This window comes from Hippopotamus amphibius, chromosome 7 (genome assembly GCF_030028045.1).
Source record: "Hippopotamus amphibius kiboko isolate mHipAmp2 chromosome 7, mHipAmp2.hap2, whole genome shotgun sequence".
NCBI classification, from domain to species: Eukaryota; Metazoa; Chordata; class Mammalia; order Artiodactyla; family Hippopotamidae; genus Hippopotamus; species Hippopotamus amphibius.
In genome coordinates this window covers 42,378,809-42,401,897 of record NC_080192.1, presented here as the reverse complement: position 1 = coordinate 42,401,897, position 23,089 = coordinate 42,378,809, and the positions used below count along the sequence as shown (strand labels likewise).

The 23,089-nt window shown below is 37.3% G+C and overlaps 1 protein-coding gene across 2 annotated transcripts; it reads right to left on the bottom strand.

Moving 5' to 3' along the window:
* Positions 1-737: 737 nt before the first annotated feature.
* KRR1 (KRR1 small subunit processome component homolog) lies at positions 738-12,313 on the bottom strand. 2 transcript variants are annotated; one of them, XM_057741257.1, is made up of 10 exons: positions 12,179-12,313; positions 9,244-9,416; positions 7,760-7,894; positions 7,439-7,564; positions 7,268-7,351; positions 6,118-6,174; positions 4,833-5,003; positions 2,786-2,863; positions 2,588-2,681; positions 738-1,053 (listed from the first exon to the last, which is right to left on the bottom strand). In XM_057741257.1, the coding sequence occupies exons 1-10, from the start codon at positions 12,261-12,263 to the stop codon at positions 914-916; spliced, it is 1,143 nt and encodes a 380-aa protein (XP_057597240.1). In that variant the 5' UTR covers positions 12,264-12,313; the 3' UTR covers positions 738-913. The 2 variants fall into 2 exon arrangements, with proteins under 2 accessions (XP_057597240.1, XP_057597241.1); XM_057741258.1 differs by lacking the exon at positions 7,760-7,894.
* Positions 12,314-23,089: the final 10,776 nt, after the last annotated feature.

Sequence of the window (23,089 nt, the reverse complement as noted above, 5' to 3'; positions counted from 1 at the left end):
AAAAAATAACAATTGGGTGTATTTCTAATTTGCAGCAAACCCTTACTCAAAAGAAGAAACGGTTCAACTTCCTAACACTATAGGATAAACTCATCTTTACTTTCCACATTTTATGAAGAAGTATTGTTTTCAGGCTGCCACAGCTGTGACTTACAGTGAGTAACCTATCCCCTGTATGCCTCAGCTTCTAAATATGTAAAATAGCAAGCTAGATTTAGGTGAGTCTGAATAACTGCACTGGCCCTCATTAGTAGAAAACATTTCTATATAACCTGTTGCATGCTGCTTCAACTCTAAATATCTGGTTGTCCCTGCTCTCTTGCAATTTGATGTCTTTCTGGTTTAGTACTCAGACTGGAATAGTAATTAAGGGAATTAATTTAAATGGCCTTGTTTTTCTGGATTATGGATTAATCTTGGAACAAAATGTAAAATGAGATTACGAAAAGGAATAAGCCTACATGTTTACTTGGTATCATTAGAGAGAGCACTGAAAAATCAATTTTCCTCAAAACCAAATGCTGGGACATGATTAAAGACCAACAAATGGCCTCGGACATTGGATTTAATTACAGTAGCCACATTCCAAAAATCTTTATATAAGCAACCTTAAGAATAACCCCTAAAACCATGCTTAGGTAAAACCTGCCTGGAATAGATTAAGTGCAATGCATATAAACACATGATACCACTCTCTAGTATAAAATTTTTCAGAAAACATATGGAGAATACAATAATTTATAAAGAATAGTTGTTTATATAAACACTGTTATAAAGAACAAAACAAACTCAGAAAAAACTGATCAGGGTCTTCTCACGGATAAGGCGACTAATGCCCTAGTATCTCAAAATCCTTTACAAAAGGAGATAGCTTAATAAATTCTAGCTCAGGGTTTTTTTTGTTTTTTGTATGTTACTTTTTTTTCTTTTTCTTTTCATCTGCTTCCATTTTAAGCTTAACTTCTTCAGCTGTAAGAGCCCCCAATTTCTTATTCTTCGCTTTCTTAACCTTTTCCTTGATGGCAGCCACATCAATTTTAATTTCAGTAGAAGCTAAATAAATGAAAAACAATACATGTAATTCTTTAAATTTTACCAAAGAATACATACATAAGACAATAATTTCAGAGTACTGTTATAATTGAAAGGTCCTGGTATAAAATATAAAACACCTGCTTAAATGAAAGTTAGATGAAAGACATTTCTTCAAACTAGGAGAAAACAAAGTACTTTAAAAACACATTAGTGAACATATACATGAAGATAGCATTACATTTTAAATATCTGAACCAATTACTAGATTCAACTATATTTTTTCCCCTTAAATTGTCTGAGATTAGATTATTTTTATTTACATTCTTTTCCATATTTTGGAACTTTAGAATATTAAACTTAGTTTTCCAAATATTAGTTCAATTAATGACTAGTAGTATTTCATTTAACAAGATTTTGGTAATAAAGACAATGATATGAATGTACCTGGAGGTCCTCCTAACAGAACCCAACCATGTAATTAACACCAAAAGTTTGAAAACAGAGAAAAGCAGCAAAAAAAAAAAAAAATGCAACCTTTTCTTATTTAAATAAGAACAGCACTCAGGACATAAAAGAACCACAAGATAAAATGTCATCGTACAAACAACCCAGCAACTTGAGAGCAGACTTAAACCCTCCATTACAGTGGAAAAGCTACACTTTAATCACTAATAAACTGAGATTAAACTAGCTATTGAATACCTTCAAAGTACATAACTGACAGACTGTACAAACTAGAAATTATAATGCTTATGACATTTTTAACTTTTATATAACCAATGACCTAAATAGTAGAATACAGTATTTTTAAAGCTGTTACACTGATGTAACATTACTAGTTTGTTAATATATATCAGACTTTGACCAACAGGTCATGTGCAGTCCTGCTGGTGACCTCCCTCCCCTCATTGTGCCACTGATCACTGTGGAGAGTTACCTTACAGAAGAGCACAAGTGCTACTAGTGGAAAAGAAAATGCAAAATAGGAGAAGATGAATCAAAACGAGGCTAGGAATGAGAAGAAAAGGCACTAGAGTGTTTTCTCTGAGTGTCTTTTTAATAGCTCCTGAGTAAGAAAGATCTTCCTGCTATTCTGCTGCTGTCTTTCAGCCCAAGTGATGAGAAATCCATGTTAACAATACAGGAATCAAATTTTAAGCCACAGATCACACAAGTAAAGAAAGTACAACTTTTAATAAGCTCTTTTTAAGGGGCATGATAGCAGAGCCCAGAGATCTTACTGTTTTATTTTTACAGGATTCACTGCTCTGGTTTATATCTTTCACAACAAAGAGTCCTTCCTCAGCACAATCAGAGGTCAGGAACGGACTGTCAATCTGGGATACTCTTAAATAGGCATGAGCTGCTACTAACTAAATTATAAATTATCTCAGTCACCTCTTTTCCCTAGAATTTATGATTAATGAATGCTAAAAGAATTGAGGAAAGATGGTTCTTTCTTAACATTTAAAGAGATTCAGACAACTTCACTATCGGTTTACTTTTTCTCTAACAGACTTTTACATCATACCAAGAGTTGGAAAACATTTACCTTGCTTAGGTTTCACAACTAGTTTTTCTTTAGGTGGAATAAAAGCTTTGTTTCTTTCCTCTTGTCTCTTACTAAGAGCTTCTGCTTGTTTAGCCTACATCATTAATAAAAAAATCACATTAAAAAACGTTTTATAGTTAAATAAGAATTCAAGTATCTATGAACTTTGCAAATGTTATAAGCTTGTCAGAGTCTTACCTTTATTGCTTCCATTTTCTGTCTCTTCTTTTGACTTGCCTTCAAAAAGTATTCACCACTCGCCAATTCTTTGTCAATCTGTTGAAATCAGTATTTACAATTACATCAGAAATAATGTAGATGAGAAGTCAATTCCTAAGAAATTCACAATGACCTTGAGGTAAAGACAGTGGGGTCAAAACTCTATGAGTACTCTGTAAAGGTAGCTACATAAGAAGGAAATGTACTCTAAGCCGAGGGGAATATATATGCACAAAAGCATGTAGGTAAGAAAGTAGTTGATGTGTTCAAGGAATACACAACAGACTGCTTCAGGTGGGGTGGAAGGTCAATGATTTAGAAGTGTGAGAGGAAAATGGAAAGACAGTTCTGGGGAAGCATGAAGAAACATGAATGACAGGTTAGGGAGGTGAGACGTGAGTTAGAAATGACCAAAGGTTCCTGAGAAGAGTGAAGAGAGCAAAACAGCACTTTATAAAAGGTACAGAAGAAAGCAGAAGAAATAAAAGCCTGTTTAAAAAAAAAAAAGTTACAGTATACAAAATGAAAAACAAGAATTGTCAGGATGTGGCAACTAATTAAATACTAATTAGAGCAAGCAATAGCTGACTCGTTACATAGTCAACATGTAATTGGTCTATTTAAGGCACTGTTCTATACTCTATTACTAAGCTCTCTACTTTTACTAACTCACTTAATCCTCATTAACAATTCTTTGAGATGGGTATGATCATTATCTCCATCTTATGTATGAAGAAATTGAAGCATAGATGGGTTAAATTATGCCCATAATTACACAGCAAATAAGTGGCAGAATAAGTCAAATGAGACATGGCTGATTCAAGAAGCTTACGGTCAAAGAAAAGAAAGATAAGACAACCAGTAACTACAGTACAAGGCTATACAGAATATATCAGTTGTTACGGAAGCATGGTTTAGTAACTGGATCACTCCACTTTCCCCCAACTGACACTATGTGGCTTCACTCTTTGTTTTCCAAAGTAGACCTCAAGATCCAGCACTTCCACTGTTTTTTTTTACTATGATGATCATCATTCCTTTTTCAACTTTGACCTTTCATCAAACCTTCCCGAAAAACTACAAACACAGGGCTGTGCAGAAGACAAGACAGTACACAAAAAGAGATGCGTTTACCCATGCTGAGCACAAAAAAACTCATAAAAAGGGAAGACTTTAACATACAGCCAAGGGAGGGAATAAGACCCCTGAAAAGACAGGTGAAGACAGAATTCAAAGAACTGGCAAAGAAAGGAATGATGCAGATGGGGGGAAAAAAGGGAAATAAGAGGAAATTTAAAGAGTTCTTGCCCATTAGTCTCAAATATTTCAGTAAAATAAAATGCAATGTCATATACTAGGAGTGGGAGGGTGGCTAAAGAATTAAGACCTATCTGAGGTTGGAAACGTGAATTTTTAACAGATATAATCCAAAGATCTGACTTTCGTTAGCTATGCTTAGTAGCCACATTATGGGAAAGAAATCAAATTTTAAGACTGATCCAAGTTTTAGTTTTCTTGGGCAGGTGCGATAGAAGAAAAGGAAGTACGAAAGAAAACAGTGATGGGCAAGAGAGACAAGGAAATTTTAGAAAGGAAATGATGCCAGAAGACAGCTGACAAAATGAGAGGCATTCATATCTTAAAAAAAGGATAATTAGAATTTAAGATTTCAAATCCAGAGCAATCATATAGTACATGGTCACATGAATGATGCTAAAGCAGAGTAGAAAGCACTGTGGACTAAATCACTGAATTTTTTTAACCATGGAATGTTTATAGTAGCTACAGATACACAACTGACACCAACCACCTTGATGTAGTTTACACTCACAATATGAAGCTTACACTCCCCAACCCCAATTAGTTTAAAATAAGCCTATTTACACTTACCTTCAGTTCTGTATGTCTCTACACACCCAAACACACATACACAGAAATTCTAACTAAAATACCCTCAGAGTTTCTGACAAAAATAGATTAAAATGGTTTCCTTCTCATGTAAAGAAATTCAACATTTAATACTGACCTGACTTTCTGGCTGTGGTGGTGGGAATGGTGTATACGCCTTCTTAACAGTTTTCTTCTTTGGTTCCTTGCGTTTATTCACATTTTTGTGCTTGAACTGTGGCAAAAATCTTTCCCAACTTTGTGATCTTAACTCAGAATCTTTCGCCAACTCTCGTTTAATCATTAAGGTCTTCGGTCATGGCAATATATGAACAAAGTAAACATTTTTAATTTTAGAAGTCATATTTCTCAACCTAAGACACTATAAATATTGTTCCTATAAATAATAAAATTAAAAGGAATAATTCTTAGTCTCTTCAGTAGGATTAAACCAGTTCTGTAAAGAAAAAATATATAATCTCAAACACGCATAATTAACCAAACATCAGAAAATCATTAGAAATTTAGAATCGTTAAAATAAATTGAGATGATAAGACTCAGTTTTTCAACCATTATTTCATTTAAAATTCAAGTTAATAATAGCAGGGAGAGTTCCTAATTAGTGACATTTCCTACAAGCAGGAAGCTTTCAGTAGCATCTGAAATACCACAGAGAAAGAAAAAAGTAATTTCTCATGACCAACAAAACCAGTGTTTTCACATTTCCCCCATTCCATTTGAATTTTATAGACACTGAAACATCAGAGGATGTGAATTAGGCATCAGATGCAAGACGAGCTCTCTTTATCTTTAATGTTCCAATGTAACTCAAAATCGTTTTTTCACCCCAATCTAAGGAGTGACTTTGCAACTTCATCAAATTCAAGGGCTGTTTAACAAATACCCATCATAATACAGCTCATTATACCATGGTTACATTTCTCAGAACCATCATGAACTTTATGCATACAGGGATGTAACAGATCTCCTCTATGAGCCTATAATTGGAGTGTTAAATTCCAAAAAAAAGGTTTTAATGCAATCTAAGATATTCCAGACTTTACTTATAGAAAAAGGCAGAATTTTAAAAGATCACATCTTTAAATAAGAAAAGTGGATTGGAACCATCTACAACAAATTCTATGAAGCTTATTTTATTTGTATTGGAACTGAATCACTACATTACAGTGTCCCCTTCAACAGCTTTCACACTATACTCCACAGAGACCTAAGCTTCCAAAGAAGTAACTATAGGACTGGGATAGAGTTGAGAGGGCTGAACTCCACTTTTAATTTACCCAAAATAGCTCTGCTTTACCTGTTTTGTATATTAGGCTTTCATAAAAGATTTACTTTCAAGAAAGGTTTCTGTAGTAAAAACAATTTGATAACCACTTTATAGTAATATACAGTGAACACTCACTTTAATGTTATAAATTGGATGAATATTCTTCATAGTGTCTAGGACTACTTTTCGAACCTGAAATTTGCAAAGAAAAATGAGTCATTTATAAAGATTTTAGTTTACTAGGTAGAAGAAGATTAAATATTGCAAAATAGCCTATGAACCAGGCAATGGCTACCAGATTAGCTACACTAGTCCTTTCAACTGTTCTGAGTGGCTTCTAGATCTTTTATTATGGTCAACCTCCCCTGGATACAATGCAGTCTCTCAACTTTACTGCTAAAAAATGATATACAGAATTAACACAACACTCTGGAGCTGTGCAACTTAGGGGGAAGAGGACAGGATTTAGAGTTAGAAAATATGCACTCAACTAGTGGGACTGCCACTTCTTATGGAAAAGGCACTTAATTTTCCTGTTCCAGCTTTCTCATGTGTAATATGGAAATAAAACTACCTTATAAGGATCTGTTGTAAGAAATTATATATTTAGACTCTACAAAATTATGAAATATTCAAAATGCTTTATTATTGCCCCATGAGAAAAAAGCAGATAATTTATGAGAAAGAGGTCCAATAAAATTACTGTTAAAGGCCCTGGAAAGGAAGTAAGACCTCATAGCCAGATATACACAACAAAAGCCTCAAAAGGACTTAACAGAAACAGTATCTGCTCCACGAGATTTTCTCATAGCATTTGACAAGCTAAAGAAAATGTTCATAAAAACATTAAATTAACATTACATTAAAATTCAAAGAAAATATATCTTAAATGAAGTTTTCTGAGCCTGAGCTCTACTGGCTGTATACGTTACTGCTAAGAACAAGATCTACTCAATTCACCAATCATTTAAACGCATGTAATTACTTTGTGTTTATGTTTGCCAAAGACTGAGATCTTAAATGCCCACTTAAAATTTAAGTGGAGGGAGCAATGATGTGCAGATCTTCTAATTCAGAAATGGATCTCTCTGTAGTTACCAAAGGTTGGCCATGATATGTTAGGGTCCAGGAGTGATTATTCCCTCAAATTACATGAAGAATTTATTAATGGACAAACAAAGCACATTCTTTAAAAAAAAGAAATTATAAAACTATATTATCCAATGAAATATTATTTCATTTATTCTCTGCTGAAAATTAACTGAAGAGAATAAATAGTTCTCACCTCTTTTAAGCCATTAAAAGGTCCAATGGCTGAAACCGTGTTTCCCTGAACCATAATGTAACAGTCTGTTAGGAGTTCCAACGCCTATGTCAAAAGAGCAATAGATTGAAGTTCAGTACGCCGAAAAACTAACAATAGAGGAAGACATACTGTTTCACTAATAAGACATACCTTCAACGTAGATCCTTTGGGACCAATAAGCCGTTGTCTTCTTTTTACAAATCTTTCCTTATTTCTTACTAAAGAACCTATTTTAATGATGTCACATGCAACATCATCCTGAAGAATTCGTACTGCCTTTTGGGAAAATAAAAAAAATACTCCATCAACATTCTTGACAAGCACATATCTTTTCCAAGCCAAAAACTTTAAGCACAAAATGATATTTACCCACAAAAATGAAAACTTTATGGCGGGGGAGGGGGCACAGTGTTATATGTTGACTCTAATGTTGATGCAAATAAAGCAAAGTCTCTGTAATTCTAAATTTACCTGTTCAAACGAAACACTCCTTGCTAATAGTTTTATTAAGTCTCTGGCCCTAATGATGATATATGGATCAAATGTCTTCTTTGTTGTACAGACAGTCATGCTGCCCTCGATCAGGTCCAGGGTTGCATTAACATGCTACAAAAAGAGCAAACAAGCAGTTGTCTGAAAATGAATTCAATTTTAGATAATTGCAGAGCCAATCCTAACCAAACTATTAATTTCTGTGCCATTAATCTATCTCAAAATTCATTAACTCTCTCCTTGAAGAAGCTAGAAAGTTAACATAAATAATGAATACTTGATTACTTTTAGACTTCAAAGAGTATAAGAAACTCAGGCAATTGAAAACATTTACAGCTGGCTTTAGAACAATTTATACTCATTGGAATAAAGATTATCCCTAGTTTAAAAAATATATATCAATCAAAATGAAGCCATATTTAAAAATTAAGGTAAAAATGTGAAGCTATATAATTTCCCTACCTTGGCTAATATGTTCCCTAGAGTGAGAATGGACTTTCCCTTTCAAGGTTTTTTCTAGCTGGTTTGTATTAGCTAAACACAAAGTAAAAACAAATTATCATAGGTTTAAAAACAAAAGCAATGACTAGGGAAACTATGCATTAACTTTCAAAAGGAAGAATCAGGTTTCAACAAATCAAATAACAATGCTATTTTCTAACTTGTGAACATAATCTGAAGAATATTTCAATATAGTGAATGATGAACAATTAACATAAGGTTAGGTGTCTATGAATTTATAAAAAAAAAAAAAAAAAAAAATTGAGTCTAATCCCAGATGCAGACAGCTGTAAAACACAACCTGCAGTTTGCTAAACCACCCTCATACCTAATGGACACAAATGACACTGAAGCTGAGAAATACATTTTCTATCACAACCTAGTGTGTACACACATGCACCTGAACCAAAAGTTTCATAAAATGATACTTTTCCTTACCACATGTGATACATTGATGTATTTTTTTTAGAGGTTCATCACATCCACTAAATGGACTTCTTGATTCACTAAGGGGTCTCAATCCAGTTTGAAAAATAAAATCAAATACACTGCTCTAGGGGCACAGCAAAGGAAAGTCGGTCACATCTACAGCTTTCATTTACACTGAAAAGTAAAGCTATGCCAGGAGCATGCCTCAGCTCAAACTGTACAGATTCATGACAACCATCACAGCAGAGTAGGCATTCTGAAATTCGGAGTTCACAAGAGAGTTTCAGACGGTCTGTGAATCCCCTAAAAATTTAAAGGGTATGTGAATTTTTCCAAGTAATCTATTATTCACAAAACTCAAAACAAATTAATTATAAGGATAAAGCTTACCTAAGTCTGTTTAAAATACCAAAGGAACTAAATTAACCAGCTATGCTAGCACCTTAAAAAAAAAAATCCATCAGCACACATTCACTTACTTAAAAGATATAAGCAAAAACAAAATCTCAAATAAATATATAAAATACACATACATGTTCATTCAAGGCTTTCTGTACCAATGGCCAGCATTCTTTCAAGTAAGCCTCTCTATATTTTGGAAACAAAGTTGCAAAACTGCTCTCCTCCAAGAGTCCTCTGGGATTGTCCTCTTTGGAAAAAGCTGGCTCCTTCCAACCATCAGGAACAGTGAGGAGTTCTGATTCATCTACAAAGGGGGAAAAATCTACACATCAGATTTAACTTCTTTTGGACACTTTGAACACTTGTATGCATACATGCACAAATTCCCCAGTATTCTCCTTGCTTTCCTTTTCCCCTGCTTTTTACATTATTCAACAGTCCAAGAACATGCCTCTGTCATTATCATCAACATACTGTATTATAATTATCTGTATGTGTTCCAGTTGCCTCATAAGACAAAGTTCCTTAAGGGCAGGGACTCTTCTTCGATCCACACTTACTGGCATACACCTGGCAGAGTCGATACAAACTTCTACTGCACTACACTTAGAGTTGAAGATCCAAACACCATTTTGTTTACATTACTATTTTAAATATAAGTAACCTTTCAGACTCAACTGAAGTGCAGCCTATGTGTATATATACTTGTGTGTGTGTGTAGACAAAACTTTCAAAAGCTGATGCTTTTGAAAGTGTGCACTTTCAGTTAATATTCACTAATATAGGGTTTTAGGTTTTCCAAAGAGCTTTCACGTGCTTTATTTCTGTATACTCTCATGACAACTATGAAAGATAGGAAGAACTGGTATTGTTATTCCCATTTTATAAAAGATATTCAGTTCAAAAAGTTTAAGTGACTTGTGTAAGAGAATATGAAGCTGACTCAGTCTAGGTCTCCTCTCATTAAAACAAAATGCCTTCTAAGGGCCATAAATTATTCCCATATCATTTATCAAAACTCCTGGTCCTGGATTTTAAGAACCTCTTAAATCCAACAGCTGTACTTTAATTCAGTACTACTCAAAAGTATGATCCATAGGCCTGAGCAACAGCATAAAGTAAGAGTCTGTTAGAAATGCCATTCTTGGGCTCCATCCAGATCTACTAAATATGAATCTCTGGGATGAAGCCCAGGAATCTGTCTTAACGGTCTCATGAGGAGATTCTTGCACACACTAAAGTTTAAGAAGCAGGTCTTTATAGTCTATGTTATCCACCCTAGTCAGGTAAACATGCTTTCTGCTTCTTACACTCACATCCACTTTGTTATTTCTGGTTCAAATCACAGAGAATTCACTAGCCTTCATTTACCATTCACTTCTCAATATCCTGAAAAAAAAACCCTTAAATTCTACAATAGTGATTACTTAAAATGCATATCTGACCAAGATCCTACCCAATTTAAATACTTCAATGGTTATAAATTTAAAAAACAAAAACAAACAAAAACAAAACACTGGCGAAGGAAATAAGTTTCACAACAGAGGAAGTACAAATAGCCCCCAAACATGTGTAAAGATGTGTAACCTCATTAGTAATCAGGAAAGTCTGAATTAAAACCATGACCAGATATGATTTCATACTTAACAAAACGACAGAAATTCAAAATTCAGATAATAGCAAGTGTCAGTGCTCATCTATTGCTAGTGGGAGTGTAAAGTGGCACAACTCCTTTGGGAATGATTTAGCATTATTTGCACATACCCTACTCTACACTTCAAGGATTCCAATTCCATGTAATGTACATAACCAGAGAAACTCTCGGACACGGTAACCAGGTGGTAGTACAAAAATATTTATACCACGTTGTTTATAATAACAAACAATGGGAACAATCCAAATGGCCAGCAACATTAAAATGAAAATATAAATTAGTCTGTATTCATACAAGGGAACATCATACAATAGTGCAAAGAATAAACCACCGCTACAAGTACTGCCCTGGTTAAATAACAACAAAGTTCAGCCTAAAGAAGGAAGACACAGAAGAATATCTACAATCCTCTTTCACTCACAAAAGGCTCAAAAACTGACGAAGCTAAAACATTTTGCGCAAAGGTGGTAAAGATTATGAAGAAAGGCAACAGAATAATCAACACCATTCAGAATGGTTACTTTAGGCCCCTCAACGAAAAAGGTCTGAGAGGCGCAGGAAGGGGGCTTTAGGGGTATGGTAAGGATCTATTTTACTTAATAGTTTGAGTACTCCTTTTCACCCGTTGGTTTTATTCTTTAAGCTACACATACACTGTCCTCTCTGCTATACACTTAATTAAAACAACAACAACGACAACGAAACACCTTTAATATCTCCTTAATAACTACAGAATGGAGTTCAAGGTTTTTAACACTTCCAATGAGACTGCTTGTGCACGCCACAGAGTATCTCTCTGGCTTCTCTTTCTATCAGTCATACTGAAGACAATGGATAAAACAAGACTGCAAAGCAAGAAAGCAACTTAAAAATAACTCAGTTGAAAGGGTAGGAGCTGTGTTGGCTAATACTTCAGCAACCTGACAAACGGGAACAGTAGTAAGCGTTCCAAAATTTCTTTACTGGCTGACAAATTAGAGCTAAGGAGACACCAAGTATCTCACTACGTCTGTCTCCGTCCTTCATCATCACTCTATCATCGTTCACTTGCATGCATAACGACCTTCTGCTCCCACCTCATCCTGCCAACGATTTCCAGACACTGCCGCTAGTTTAAGGTCCCGAAGCGCCCTCCTCAATCTCTTAACCCTCATCCTTTTACAGAAAACGCATCCAGCAACACCGCTACTTTGGGGGCTTCCAGCAAAATCGATCCGTTAGAAACACATAGCCGGCACCATACAGACCAGTTTTTCCTGCAAGTCCGGCCCACATCCCCAACCATGAGCAGTTACATGTACTTAACTTCACAGTACAGACCCAAGGCGACGTTACACGTTCCCAGTCAGCGAAAGAAAAAAATCCCAATGCACAAATCCCAAACCCCATCTTTGGTTTTCAAACAACCTCACCTTGGTTCTCCGGCTTAGGCTTCTGGCTACGAAATTCACTTTTCCCAGACGCTGCAGCAGGCCCATCCACCTTGGAAGACGCCATCTTCAAACTACGTCCGGTGCTACCGGAAGCGAACCCTTATTATATCCTACCGGCTAAAATCCCCGTACTCAAAATGAGTTCCGAAGAACTAGGACGAGATCTGCGCAGTCTCGGTGCGTGCATACGTTAGAACCCGCGTATTTGCATAAACTGCTAGGTTCCTCTCGCGTAGCCAATGGCGAGTTGGAGACTTCTTTTCCAGGACGCAGTGCAAGTACGGAGTTTCACTGCATGCTGGGAATTGTAGTTTAGCACTGTGGGCAGTTGGAGCGCTGTGGTTTAGCACTGTGCCCTCAGGGCCTAACACGAGGAACGAAGACTTCCAGGCCTTGGCCAGAGGGCAACGTGGATCTTATTGATCTCGCTCGTTCACTCATTCGATAAATATTTATATGATCACCCAGTATGTGGTAGGCATTGGGAGGTGGTACAGATAATGAGACTATATGGTCCCTAACGGCAAGAGGCGACAGTAATAGCTACCATTTATTGTGAGACTACTTTGTGCCGGGCACTTTATTTACATTATTTCTGATCCTTAAAACAAAAAGTAAGTTGAAACAAAACTCTCTAAGATTGATTTTTTTTCTTTTTGACAAAGTAAGCTTTCATTGTTTCTTATGGTTACTTTCAAGGGTCGTGGCATTTCTTTTTGTAAGCCAGAGGTATAGTAACTAAGTGACACTTGTGAAGTTTTTCACCTAGCCTAAGATTTCCCCAAGTGGCTAACTTCTGTCTATCCCAACACTGCATATACAGCTGACGTCAAGATGCAAGGTTCATCTCTACGACAAATCTTTATACTCCAGGGAACCGAAAAGTTCTTACACATGACAAAGATAAGACTTCTCTTGATGAATGGTCTTATTGCTTGCCATTTTAAAATTTTTCTGCAGCACAAATAGGGAAAGTGTTTGATAGATTGAATTTCTTGCGTTAGTGAAATAGGGAACGTTTATCTGAAAACCACCCTCGTGTATCTTCCATAAAAGATTTTTGTTTATGAAGTATATGAATAAAATAGGCAATTACTTAGAGACAACGTGATTATGGAAAGATTTTTGCTTTTTTCCTGTGTGTCTTCTAAACGAGAGGCGGTGATTTCATCCCTATATTCTTAGCAATTTGCTAAAATTAAAAAAAAAAAAAAAAGACAAATCCCTAAAACCTAAAATAGAACAAACAACAACAGGCTTAAGTTATAAAGTGAGAAACAACTGCTTCAGTGTTCCCAGAAACCGTATGAGGCAGGTTTTTGTTTTCCTTATTTTAAGGAACTCAGTCACTATTAAGTAGAGAGCTAGACTTCACGTCCAAGCAGTCTGACCTTTAATAGCTCCAGAAAGGTTACTATACCAAAAGGATTAGTTATTGCAAATGTGTTGGCAGGAGGGCTTGGGTTTTCAGCCTCATAGCTTTTGGACTTGAGCTGCAGTATCAATTCCCCTGGGTCTCCAGCCTGCTGGCCCACCCTGCCAGCAGCCCACATTTTGGACTTTCCATGCTTCCATAATCACCTAAGTAATTATATATCCTGTGTCTCTGGAGAACCCTAATACTGCAATTTATAGTAGAGTAGATCCAAACAGCTGATGAATATATGAGGCTCAACCTATCAGAAAAGCACAGAGACATAATAAAATATCACTTCTTACCAACCACCTGGCAAAAAAAATATATGTATATAAAATATTTTAAAATGAAAATCTGCTGAAGGAAAGAGGACTCATATAGGGTTGATGGAAAGGTAAACTGTTACTGCCTTTTTACAAAGTAATCTATCAATATAAAATGTATACATGTATTCTTCCACAGTAATTCCACTCCTAGGAAACTGTCAACTGGAAATAAATAGTGCTGCAATAAACATTAATGGTACATGTTTCTTTTGGGATTATGGTTTTCTCTGGGTATATGCCCAGGAGTGGGATTACTGGGTCATATGATAGTTCCATTTTTAGTTTTTTCAGGAACCTCCAAACTGTTTTCCATAGTGGCTGTACCAGCTTACATTCCCACCAACAGTGCAGGAGAGTTCCCTTTTCTGCACACCCTCTCCAACACTTATTGTTTCTAGATTTTTTGATGATGGCTATTCTGACCAGAGTGAGGTGATACCTCATTGTGGCTTTGACTTGCATTTCTCTAATGATTAGTGATGTTGAGCATCTTTTCATGTGTTTGTTAGCCATCTGCATGTCTTCTTTGGAGAAATGTCTATTTAGGTCTTCCGCCCATTTGTGGATTGGGTTATTTGCTTTTTTGGTACAACCTAAATGCCCGTCAACAGATGAATGGATAAAGAAGATGTGGCACATATATACAATGGAATATTACTCAGCCATAAAAAGGAATAAAACTGAACTATATGTAATGAGGTGGATAGACCTAGAGACTGTCATACAGAGTGAAGTAAGCCAGAAAGAGGAAAACAAATACCATAAGCTGACTCACATATATGGAATCTGAAGAAATGGTACTGATGAACCCAGTGACAGGGCAAGAGTGGAGATGCAGATGTAGAGAATGGACTTGAGGACACGGGGCTGGGGTGGGGGGTGGGGGGCAAAGGGGAAGCTGGGATGAAGTCAGAGAGTAGCATAGACATAGATACACTACCAAACGTAAAATAGATAGCTCCTGGGAAGTTTTTGTGTAACAAAGGGAGATCAACTCGGTGATGGGTGATGCTTTAGAGGGCCAGGACAGGGAGGGTGGGAGGGAGTCGTGGGAGGGAAGGGATATGGGGATATGTGTATAAATACAGCTGATTCACTTTGGTGTACCTCAAAAACTGGTACAAGAGTGTAAAGCAATTATATTCCAATTAAGAGCTTAAGAAAAAAAAGAAATAAAGCACCATTCCATTAGGATGTATGTACAATTGTGTTGATTACTGCCTTGTATAGAACTAGTTCTGTGAAAGGTACTTTAGAGCCATACTGACTAGTTTGCCATCTACTAGCTATACAGCCTTGGGCAAGTTTCTTATCCACTCCTGTTGTTTCCTACAATGAAGAGAATAACCTTAATTCTGTGACTTTATACATGTAAAGTGCTTACAAAAAATGCTTTACATGTGGTACACACTTAATAGGTGTTAGCTATTATTTCTTTACAGTGGCAAAAAAGTAAAATCATCTTGACTATCTATTAGGGATCTAGTTAAGTAAATTGGTGTTGCCTTCATAGCTGTAAGATATTATGCAACCGTTCATAAGAATTAGTTAAATCTATATGGAGAGATTACCTAGGGGCATTGAGGGATAAAAGCCAGATACAGAAAGATGGGATAATTATATATATATATATAATAGTATAATAATTATATATACTTGTATATAATTATCCCACTTTTATGAGTCAAACCATTCATTCAGCAAACATTTATTAAGCATGTATAATGCTGCAGACACTGTTTTAAATACTTGGTTCTGTTCGATGTTCTGGACATAAGAATAATTACGTGTGTGTATGTGATTATACAAAGAAAAAAGATTTGGAAGGATACACATTAAGCTTTCAAGGCTGGCTACCTTAAGGATGAGGCGATTAGAAAAGAAAAAGGAATAGGCAAAAAGACTTTTTAAAAAATAGATGTCCATGATAAAACATCAGGCATATGAATCTATTTATGTAAAACTGTCTATATGCGTGTGCTTCTGTAAGTGCAAAAGGAAGTCTATGAAAAAAACGATCACCAAAATGTTGACTATGTTACCTCTCCATATAGAGACATTTCAATGGATGGCAATATAAGTAGCAATACAGTGTAAACCAGTCACAATTTACATCATTTTATTTTAACTTCCTTGGAAATACGAATATAAATATGTACTCAGATCTGCAAGGCTATTTCCAGAAATTGCACAGATAACACTGAAAGAAGAAAGAAAAATTGATGTCTCTAGAGTTTCTTGGCACAAATCAGGCTGGGAAAGTCTCTCTGGCAGGCAGACCAGTTTTGGTTTTGATGTCTCCCCTCCTCGGCCTGTTAAGCAACCTAGATCCACATGCAGCCATCCTCCTATAGGTGATACTTTTCACCAGCTTTTACCTGGCTTATTCATTTTCCCATGAAAAGCAAATTGGCCTCACAACACTCCTTTGGAATTAAAGAACTTAATTCCCACAAAATTAACCCAGAGGGTAATAAGCAGAGAAGTTAGGATATGACTTAACAATGTCAGGGGTGTGCATTTATCTCTTACTTTAAAAAGCAAAAACAAAACAAAAAAAAAAGTAGGCAAATAACTGTGATTTATTTTCCATTTAACATTTCTATACCCTTTTATCAGAGAGAAAAATAATTTTCTAACAGTAATCTATTGTGGGGTTTTTTGCTAATTTTTAAAAAATAAGCAATGGAGAGAGGGTTTCTCAAATACAAAGCGTTGACACATTTTTATTTTCTAACGCAGAAAAGCTGCTTTCTAGTCCAGTCAACCTCACAGACAGGTTTAAATTCTTAAATCAACATGTATCTATCAACATGAATAACAGTAATAATAACTGTGGCTGTAAAAGTAAGGCCTCTTTTAACTCCAAGTTACTGCATATTAAAAAAAGGATCTAGTGATAACAGTTGAAAAGAAAAAACACAATAAAGCAGCCCAGCTGTAAACTAATCATGGTATTAACCTATCTTTAGAAAAATAATGTCAATAAAAGTGAAGTATTCTGCATGAAAGCCTAGGGAACCTGGGAATCCAGGACAGAGACCAAATTTGAAAAGCATATTCGGCCAGTCTTGGACTGTTTTCTGCTGTGCCGCGGGATGTTTCCTATGTCAGGGTGCTGGGGAATATCTTTGCAGGATTTCCACCTCTTCTTGCAAGGCCATGCTTAGCACACTCTCCAGATAAGGAGTTGTGCCATACTGCCTGGGCTGCTAACCTGCTGTTGGGTCTTGAGCAGGCACTTACTCAACCTCTGTTTCTTCGATTGTGAAATGAAGGAGCTGAGTTAGATGACTGTTTCTTAAACCTTCACCAACATCAGAATCCCATGAAGGAGGAACCCTACTCCAAGTTTATAGTTCTGCAGGTGCAAGAATTTGCAGCCCTGACAACAAAGAATTACACAACCCCCAAATGTCAATAGTCCTAAGGCTGAAACACTTGGTTCTACACATGTTCTTAATTTCCATGATTCTACCTCAAAGAACCAGTTAGGGGTTTATGCTCCTAATCAGGCACACAATGAAAACCAAGTTATATTCCACTCTTCTTTACCTACCTAGGGCAGAGCTCACCTGGTATCAAAAACCAGAGTTTCCAGATGGTTGTTCATTATTATGCTGGGATCCTCGGTAGACAATCCTGCTCCATTTCCCTCAACTCTGCCCCTGTCCTTCTGGAATTCTGCCGCCTTATTATGCAAACAAACAATGGGATCTGTACATACGGTAGATGCCCGGGGTCTAAAGACACTCATTACTGTTTGAATATTACTCTCTCCAGGCCCCAGACCCACAAAACATCAATATTTCACCATATATTGATCTAGGGCAATCTTACCTCTTTCTCTTCCCGATTGTTCTTGTTGATAAGGAACAGCTTTTGATTTAATTTTCAGTTATAATATTCTTCTCCATAAAGGAAAGCTGGAACACATTTCACAATATAATTTTCCACCATAGCAACAGCAGGTTTTTAATGCATGCATGAATATTCAGGATCTAATCAGTAGCAGGCGAATGTATTGATATTGCTGAGAATTATTATTATATGCAGATAGAACAAGCAAACTACAGTCTTTTATTTGTTTACATGACACTGGAGGGATATTTTCCAGAGAGCAATTTCTAGTCATTTGTTAAATATATAAGCTTCTTCTATCCTTCAGATAGTGGTAACCACAGATGGCCCACAATGATATGAACTTTTAGATGAAGCATTTTAAACATTTAATGGATTTTTATTTAAACACATCACTTCATGGTGCTAATAAGATGGTGACATTGCTTCTTCATTGTTTCAAATTCTCCAATTAGAAAGTCTAGCTACCTGACACACTTAGAGTCATGGAAACTCAGACTTTAAACCTTTGCCTTTGATCATCTAACAGAGATTATACAACCACCTTGGGTTTACAAGTCCCTTTACTAATGTAATGAAATCTACGAACCCTTTCCCCAGAGAAGCACATGTATTTGGGTAAGCATAACATCTTACCCACAATATGATGGGATGTTCACACACCTGTCTCACTCTTCATAGAACCCCCAGAGGATCAGGTTACCAGGTTAAAGACCCTTGCCTTACAGTAGCATGGGAGGAGTGTCTCAGAAGCCTGGATCTGATATTATGAACTCTCCAGTTCCCTGCTCTTAGAGCTCCCCAGGAGAGGCAGGGGGTTAGAGGGGCTTCTTTACCTTAAATAGGCATATGCCTTCTACAATTAGAATTTTAGGATGCTTTAGTACATGCTTATAGGTATACTTCACAAGATTCCTTTGATTGCAGGTCATAGAAACTCAAAGTAACAAGTAGAAAAGAAGATTTATTGCCACATACCTGGGAACTGGATCTAGGACCTCAGCAATGTCATGGAGACATTTATGCTTTTTCTTAATCATAATCTGGAGATCTCTCTCTCTCCCTCCTCCCCACCTCCCCCCCATCTCTTTCTCCCTCACTCTTTCTCTCCCCTCTCCCCTCCTCTCCCCCTCTATCTCTTTCTCCCTCCCTCTCTCTTTCCCCCCTCCTCTCCTCCCCCCATCTATCTCTTTCTCCCTCCCTCTCTCTCTCCCCGCTCCCCTCCCTTTCTCCCTGCCTCTCTCTCTTTCCCTCTCCCCGCCACCCTCATGCTCCCCTGGGGGAAGCCAGCCACCTTGTCTTCAGCAGCCTCATGGAGAGGTCCACATGGTGACAAACTGAAGCCTCCAGCCCTCAGCCTCCTGAAAGAGACTGAAGCACATCTTCTAGTCTAGGCAAGCTCTCCAGTGACTGCAGCTCTGCCTGACTCCTTGACTGCAGCCTCCTAAGAAACCTTGAGCCAGAAGCACCCAGCTAAGCTGCTCACAAATTCCTGACCCTCAAAGAAACTGTATAAATGTTTGTTTCCAACAAACATGGCTAATTTGGCGGGGGCGGCAATAATTTTTACATGACAACTAGAACAACATTGAAGCAAGTCTAAGCTTCATCAAAACACTTACACAATTTTGATGGAGTGTGGACATGAAACTTTTTCTCAGGAGAAAGAGTTTTTCTTGATTCTTGCCACTAGAGGGCAAAATAGTCACAAATGATGGCCTGAGGAAAGTATTGAAAGGCTTTTTCTCGTTCCATGGAACCACCAATGTCAGAGATGCAAAAACCCTTAGAGATCATCTGGTCCAGTTCTGTCAGGTCACAGATGAGGATTCTGATGCCCAGAAATATAAATTGACTGGTTCGAGGTCACACAGACTTAGGTCTAAATGTACAAAGTCAGCTGCATATAACAACATGCAGACCAGGTAACTGTCAATCAATTCTGTTGCTTTTAAAAATCACTAAGTATAGAATAGAGAGAGAAGGCTTTTGAAAATCCTGTTTCAATTAACCTGTTACTATCCCTAAGACCAAAAAAATGTATGATCAGGTGACTATTATGAGCCACTGACCATACATTATGTGCTACATGTCTTTTCATTTAATCTGCACAACAAACCTTTGAAACTTATCAATACATGAGGGACAGTACTTTCCAAGGACATATAGCTAGAAGGAAGCAAAACAAATTTGAATCTGATAGAAGTTAAATCTCATTACAATAATTTTGGCGGGGATGGGGGGACAACTCAGTCTTTGGTTATACCAGAAGTATGTTGCTTCTGAAAATCTTTTAGTATGTTAAGATGCTTAGGTGGTTGCCATATAGCATTAAAGAGGAAAGAAAAAGCTAATTCTGATGACTCTCCATTTTTTTCCCTAAGGACACACACACACACACACACACACACACACACTCTCTCTCTCTCTCTCTCTTTCCCTCTCTCTCTCCTCTCTCTCTTCGCTCGTGTCTTCCCTTCTTTCTATTTGACCGGCTGTGTGATCTTGGTTAACCTTCTTGGGGCTTCATTCTGTTGTACCTCTTTCATTTCCAAAATGAGAATACACCTCCCTCCTTCACACTCTCAGCAGAGATGTTGTGATGATTAATGAGGAAGTCTTTATGAATCTCATTTGATTTTACTGAAGACAGGTGTTTAATAAAGCTGAAGAATCATTATAATGGTAATTAGTCATATTTTAGGACAGATGGGCAGGCGTCTGGCAGCAGTGACTTGGCTGGAGCTGTCACCACACCAAAGCAATGAAGTGATGTCAACGTGTCAGCTGCTTCAAGTTAGGAACAAAGAGAGTGCAAGACATACTGGCGCACAGTCACAACAGTCCCAAGGCAGGCGGGCATTCCTGGAAGAACCACCTTATTGCTGTAATATATAGTCTCCAAGGAGAGCCACCACTGATGCTTCCCTCCTCCCACATGCACGTCACTCCTCACACCAGGAGACTGAGCCTACTTCTCTGCCCCTTGAATATGACTGACTTAGACCAGGAGGTTGCTCTGGCCATGACTCTGCTAATTCCAGGTCAAGGCTTCAGGAGGTTGGCAGCCTCTGCTTCCTCCTCTTGGAAGAGAGCTGCCATGCAAGGGGTCCCGCTATCCTGGGACAACATCACTGGGAGGAAACCCGAGCTAGCTAAGTGGAGAGACAGAGACAGAGACATGCCGGCCAGCTCTCCAGTGTACTAGGTATCACAGCTGACATTCTGGACGTGAGTGAAAATGCAATGTTAAATATGTCAGCTCCAGTAGACACCATGTAGAGCAAAAGAACTCTCCACCCCAGACTTCAGAAACAGGAGAATTAATACATATTTCGTACTGGGAAGACATTATGTTCTCAGGATGTTTGTTATCTGGCGATAGATATTTGAAACACCTATCTCCATTTAAAATAGGGTTATATACCTCTTGACACTCTCTTTGCTAAAGGAAATAGCTATTCCTTCAGAGAAATGCAATGAGAAAAAAAGTTGCTGTTGACTAAAATGGAGGGGAGCAATTCCTTTTTAGAGGATAAAATTTTAGCCTCGTAAAAGTTCTGTTATAATAGAGCATTTATTCCTTTCTTCATTCACTCAATAAATATTTGTTGAATAAATGTATTGTCTGTTGTATATCTGGCACAGTTCTGGACATGGGGTATATAGTGCTAAACGAGACGCATACAGTGCTGACACCCTAACTGGAGAAGACAAACAACAACTACAACCAAAGGTTACTGCAGCCAATGATGATGCAATTGAGAGGAGGTAAGGGGACAGCATTATCAGTCTTTCCAAGAGTCCCTTCCTCATGTATCTGCAGTGAAAGAAAGAAAGAAAGAAAGAAAGAAAGAAAGAAAGAAAGAAAGAAAGAAAGAAAGGAAGGAAGGAAGGAAGGAAGGAAGGAAGAAAGAAAGAAGAAAGGAAGGAAGGAAGAAAGGAGAAAGAGAGAAAGAAGGAAAGTAAGAGGGAGGGAGGAAGGAAGGAGGGAAGGAGGAAGGGAGGGCTCCCCCTAAGCTTGTAATACAGTTTAATTATCTGCAACCTGATTAGTAGTTTCTTGGCGTGAGTACACACACAATTCACGGCCTTTCCATTTTAGGCTTCATGTCTGTAGCTTTGCTAACACTGAAACAGATCTGATAAGGAAGGTTTTTTTCCTGCTACCTTATCACTTTGGAGGAGGTGAAGGTGGGATATGCTAGCATTGAAGGTGTTTTGAATTCCAGGGCCAGTCTATTTACAGTCTCTGAGCCATGGCCATGTCTGTGCTCAAAGAAAATAAGTTTCAATTAGGAAAGAAACAAGGAGCTAGATATTTGATAGTCCTAAATATCTGGAAGGCTTAACTTACCAACTTTCTTCTGAAGGAAGGGTATTTTTCATAACAGAATTCAAGTGGAAAAAACCACTCTTCTTTCATACATAGCATGGCTCTCTGTGCTATCCTGTGAGTCTGTTGTCAGGCACTTCCTTATTCTTTTAAAATTAGCAGCGACTTCTTTGAAAGCGGTGAGTATGACTGACTTTCTTTGCTTCTTCAGCCTTTCACATAATATCACTCCCATAGTCCATGCTTAATAAATATTTGTTGAATGAGCAGATATTGGATAAAGACACCAGTGTTTGTATTTGAATCCTAGCTCTGCAACCTACTAACAGTGTGACCTTGGTCAAGTTATTTAATTTTTCTGCATTTCCATTTTCTCAATTGTAAATTAGGAAAAATAATATTTTACGTGATAGGTTGTAATAAAATTTAGCTACACACATACATATAATACATAAAGAATACAACTAACACAGAAATGACGTGTGGTTGAAGCTAATTAAATGTAGTTCCTCCCCAAAGAGGTTATTTGCCTTTAGATAAAATCTGAGAAAAGTGGAGATCACTGCTATAATCTCAATGTTTCTGCCCCCTCCCCCATTTATATGTTGAATCCTAACCCCCAAGTTGATGGTATTAGAGATGAGGCCTTTGGAAGGTGATTAGGTCTAACCAAGTGGATGGGACTAGTGCCCTTCAAAAAGAGGCCAAAAAGAAACATGTACCGTCATGTTCACTGCAGCACTCTTTACAATAGCCAGGACATGGAAGCAACCTAAGTGCCTATCAATAGATGAATGGATAAAGAAGATGTGGCACACACATACAATGGAATATTACTCAGCCATAAAAAAGAGTGAAACTGAGTTATCTGTAATGAGGTGGATAGACCTAGAGTCTGTCATACAGAGAAAAGTAAGCCAGAAAGAGAAAAACAAATACCGTATGCTAAC